Source organism: Charadrius vociferus, unplaced genomic scaffold (assembly GCF_000708025.1).
Source record: "Charadrius vociferus isolate BGI_N301 unplaced genomic scaffold, ASM70802v2 scaffold1044, whole genome shotgun sequence".
Lineage (NCBI taxonomy): Eukaryota > Metazoa > Chordata > Aves > Charadriiformes > Charadriidae > Charadrius > Charadrius vociferus.
Genome location: NW_009648254.1, coordinates 54,612 through 55,651, shown reverse-complemented (window position 1 = coordinate 55,651; position 1,040 = coordinate 54,612). Strand labels below are relative to the sequence as shown.

Sequence of the window (1,040 nt, the reverse complement as noted above, 5' to 3'; positions counted from 1 at the left end):
TCTGCCCTGCAAGAGGAGGGTGGGATGTGACGCAGCATCACCCACCGGGTTCAACCCTCGCAGCTGCATAGGGACCGGGACCCAAAGCCACCGACCGCCCCGGGAGAGGAGGGAGCAGCGGGCACGGAGGGGGATCCAGGACTGGAGCTGGGCCAAAAATACCGTGCGTAAGGTCTGGAGCTCCAGCAGCCCGTCAGCCAACGCGGGTTAAAGCATCCCGGGGCAGGCGGGGAGGTGTCAGCAGACGGCCAGGCTGACGCCAGGCTCACGTGCCCGAAAGCGGGCAGCTGCCTGCGGGCCGGCCAAAGGCTGCGCTCCCCCAGGGAAGGCAGCGGCCAACGCGGGCAGAGGAGACTCCGCGAGGGATGATGGCCCCGACCCCGCCGCAGCGCTGGCCAAGGGGAAACACACTCACTCTCTTCCCGGCTCTCGGCTGCTCCCAGTCAGATGGAAGGACCCGCTGGCGTCTCTCTGCCGGCAAACCTTAAACAGGAGAGCACAGCGCGTGAAGAGCCCAGACCTTTCCCACAATGTACTGTCCCGTGTTCCTAGGATGGATGAATCCTTCCCCAGAACGACGCGGCTTCAGAAAACACTTTCCAGCACCTCTTTCTGCACATCTGCTGACAGCAGCTCTGCCCGCGAGTGCCGGCAGGAACCTCTCCTGCCTTCGGGTGACAGGGGGGGTTTTGGACCAGAGGAAACTGGTTAAAATCCACAGTAGCCGGAATATTCAAATTTTGTCATAGTAATAAAAAACTCGGGAAAAACCTCACCCTGTAAGGTGCAGAAGGAGGTGTAAATCCCCCTAAGGGTGCAGGCAGCGGGCTGGCAGGGCAGAGCCCCAGCACAGGCAGAGGTGGCCGCCCTCTGCCCTGGCACGGGGCTGCCGGCTCCGGGAAGCCCATCTCTGTCCGCAGGGCTGACGGCAGCGAGGGACGGAGCGGGACGAAATAAATTCCCTTCCCAGAATTACACTCTGTCAGAGGGCAAAGCGACCCACAGAGCCCAGGCTGGAGACAGCGACCCCACGGCTGGCC

The 1,040-nt window shown here is 62.9% G+C and overlaps 1 protein-coding gene across 1 annotated transcript in view; it reads right to left on the bottom strand.

The window, feature by feature from the left end:
• Positions 1-411: 411 nt before the first annotated feature.
• Positions 412-1,040, bottom strand: part of ADRB3 (adrenoceptor beta 3) — a gene marked incomplete at its 5' end in the record, with an annotated part of 2,306 nt that continues 1,677 nt past the window's right edge. Inside the window, one exon of the mRNA XM_009884356.1 lies at positions 412-483. Within this exon, the coding sequence (XP_009882658.1) occupies positions 412-483 (72 nt within the window). The remainder of the gene's footprint in view (positions 484-1,040) is intronic.